Source organism: Colobus angolensis, unplaced genomic scaffold, assembly GCF_000951035.1.
Source record: "Colobus angolensis palliatus isolate OR3802 unplaced genomic scaffold, Cang.pa_1.0 Scaffold139, whole genome shotgun sequence".
Lineage (NCBI taxonomy): Eukaryota > Metazoa > Chordata > Mammalia > Primates > Cercopithecidae > Colobus > Colobus angolensis.
In genome coordinates this window covers 369,687-372,936 of record NW_012114477.1, presented here as the reverse complement: position 1 = coordinate 372,936, position 3,250 = coordinate 369,687, and the positions used below count along the sequence as shown (strand labels likewise).

General features: G+C 48.0%; 1 protein-coding gene across 1 annotated transcript in view; it reads left to right on the top strand.

Moving 5' to 3' along the window:
• EWSR1 (EWS RNA-binding protein 1) overlaps positions 1 to 3,250 on the top strand; it is a 53,838-nt gene that overhangs the window by 48,097 nt on the left and 2,491 nt on the right. The window contains exons 13-14 of the mRNA XM_011934815.1: positions 492 to 621; positions 2,396 to 2,518. Of these exons, the coding sequence (XP_011790205.1) occupies positions 492 to 621; positions 2,396 to 2,518 (253 nt within the window). The remainder of the gene's footprint in view (positions 1 to 491; positions 622 to 2,395; positions 2,519 to 3,250) is intronic.

Genomic DNA, 3,250 nt, shown 5'->3' with positions numbered 1-3,250 from the left:
CAGGATGGTCTCAATCTCCTGACCTCGTGATCCCCCCGTCTCGGCCTCCCAAAGTGCTGGGATTACAGGCTTGAGCCACCGCGCCCGGCCCTACTTCATGGTTTAAGGATAATTTTCTTTATGCCACTCATGTCTTATGTGGTGGTATCAAAGCCTGACTACCCCTACGAGGTGGCTGTGCTCAGTGGGTACCTGTCTGGGCATAGAAAATGCCAGGGCAGGCGAACCAGCATCAGAAGATGGCTAAGGAAGGAGTGGGGCCTATCCTGTTCACTTCCACACTTTATAACTTTGGGTCTACTTTGGTTTTTGTGATAAAGCAGGGATAGAGAAGATAACTTAAAATTCTGAAAAACTTAAAGCAGAGAAACAGTAACATTTAGTGACTTACTACATGTGAAAAATTGGTACTCTTCCTGGATTTTGCCTGGACTTTTTTCTCCCAAATTAGTATATTCTAGTCATGCCTGACTATGCTGGTCTATGTCTAGATGAACAAGAGAACTGGGCAACCCATGATCCACATCTACCTGGACAAGGAAACAGGAAAGCCCAAAGGCGATGCCACAGTGTCCTATGAAGACCCACCTACTGCCAAGGCTGCCGTGGAATGGTTTGACGGTAAGATGTACTCACTGGCGTTCTTAATCTCCCTGGCTATAGAATATGGCAGGAGGGAGAAACTTGTGAACCATAGGAGCAAGAAGACCTTCCATCTCTTTCTGGGGGAAGTAGATTGCTGATCTCCCTTCAGTAGTATTAGGACCCAGCCATTGACCCTGGATTTGGAGATCCTTTTTTTTTTTTTTTTGAGACGGACTCTCGCTCTATCGCCCAGGCTGGAGTTCAGTGGCCGGATCTCAGCTCACTGCAAGCTCTTGCCTCCCGGGTTCATGCCATTCTCCTGCCTCAGCCTCCCAAGTAGCTGGGAGTACAGACGCCCACCACCTCGCCCGGCTAGTTTTTTTTTTTTTGTATTTTTTAGTAGAGACGGGGTTTCACCGGGTTAGCCAGGATGGTCTCGATCTCCTGACCTCATGATCCACCCGTCTCAGCCTCCCAAAGTGCTGGGATTACAGGCTTGAGCCACCACGCCCGGCCTGGAGATCCCTTTATTTTCAGGCTTTAGTATTACAAATCAACCTTGCTTAAAGTGGCAAACACTTCTCTAAGCACAGATTATCAGAAGGTACAGAAAACCCTTCAAAAGAACATCTTAGCCAGTGTACATTTGCATATAGATAAATATATATATTTAAATAAGGCCTTGACATTAATGCTGGGATTTCACTTCAGACAAAACCAACCTGAAAGCATTGAACGACTTGGCCAGGTCCAGTGGCTCGCACCTGTAATCCCAGCACTTTGGGAGGCCAATGTAGGTGCATCCCTTGAATCCAGGGGCTTGAGACCAGCCTGGGGAACATGGCACAACCCTGTCTCTACAAAAAATACAAAAATTAGCCAGGTGTTGTGGCACACTCCTATACCTATAGTCCCAGCTACTCAGGAGGCTGAGGTGGGAGGATCACTTGAGCCCGGGGAGTTTGAAGATGCAGTAAACTGAGATTGCACCACTGCACTCCAGCCTGGACAACAGCAAGACTCTGTCTCAAAGCAAGTGTCAAATAACAAGTCCTGGTTCTCTTTTCTTTGCCATGCAGTCAGCTTCCCACCAGCTTATTTTCCTCCTTATGGTAGACAGTATTTTTTTGCTTGTGTTTTTGATTTTTTGAGCCAGTCTTTGTCACCCGGGCTGAAGTGCAGTGGCACAAGCAGTCTCAGCTTACTGCAGCCTCCGCCTCCCAGGTTCAAGTGAATCTTGTGCGTCAGCCACTCGAGTAGCTGCTGGACTATAGGCGCATGTCACCCCGCCCAGCTAACTTTTGTATTTTTTAGTAGAGATGGGGTTTCACCATGTTGGCCAGGCTGCAGAGAGGTTTTTAAGTATATTTAAGTGTATGGCCTTTTTTTGGCCAGGCACGATGGCTCTTGCCTATAATCCTACCACTTTAGGAGGCCAAGCCCGGAGGATTGCTTGAACCAAGGAGTTCATGACCAGCCTGGGCAACCTAGCGAGAGACTGCCTCTACAAAACATTTTGTAAAATTATCCGGGCATGGTGACGCGTGCCTGTAGTCCTAGCTACTTTGGAGGATTGCTTGAGCCTGTGAGATTGAAGCTGCAGTGAGCCTTGCCACTGCACTCCAGCCTGGGCAACAGAGTGAGACCACCATCTCAAAAAAGCCTTTTTCTGGCCTTGTCAGTAAAGGTGTTAGAGAAGATTACAGGAGGGGCAGACCTAATGCATCTGGGAGTGGTCATTTGATGATGTCGTGGAGTTGGTGAACAGGGAATATAGGGGAGTAATTGATGTTCTGTTGTCTTATTCCAGGGAAAGATTTTCAAGGGAGCAAACTTAAAGTCGCTCTTGCTCGGAAGAAGCCTCCAATGAACAGTATGAGGGGGGGTATGCCACCCCGTGAGGGCAGAGGGATGCCACCACCACTCCGCGGAGGTACTTGCTCTGATCTCTTATGTTGCATTAAAAGGTTTTCAGTATACTCCCTACCCTTGAGAAACTTGATTACTAGAGTGAAGAAATATAAAATTGTGTGTAGAGTCAATACTTTGAACGTTTGTGTGCGTAAAAGGAAGAGGAGAAGAACATGGGAGGCTGGAAGCCACACTGCCTGTCAACTCCAGACTGCCATTTATTTGGCTTTGGTTGTGTCTGTATAGACATGCCTGCTTCTTATAGAATTGTGGGAGTTTGGCCGGGTGTGGTGGCTCATGCCTGAATTCCACCGCTTTGGGAGGCCGAGGCGGGCAGATCGCCTGAGGTCAGGAGTTTTAGACCAGCCTGGCCAACTTGGTGAAACTCTACTAAAAATAGAAAAATTAGCCAGGCATGTTGGTGCATGCCTATAGTCCCAGCTACTTGGGAGACTGAGGCAGGAAAATTGCTTGAATCTGGGAGGTGGAGGTTGCAGTGAGCCAAGATCTTGTTCCACTGCACTCCAGCCTGGGCAACAGAGCAAGACTCCATCTCAAAAAAAAAAAAAAAGGCCAGGCACAGTGGCTCATGCCTGTAATCCCAGCACTTTGGGAGCCTGAGGCAGGAGGACTGCTTGAGGCCAGGAGTTCAAGACTAACCTGGACAACAGCAAGACTCTGTCTCAAAGCAAGTGTCAAATAACAAGTCCTGGTTCTCTTTTCTTTGCCATGCAGTCAGCTTCCCACCAGCTTA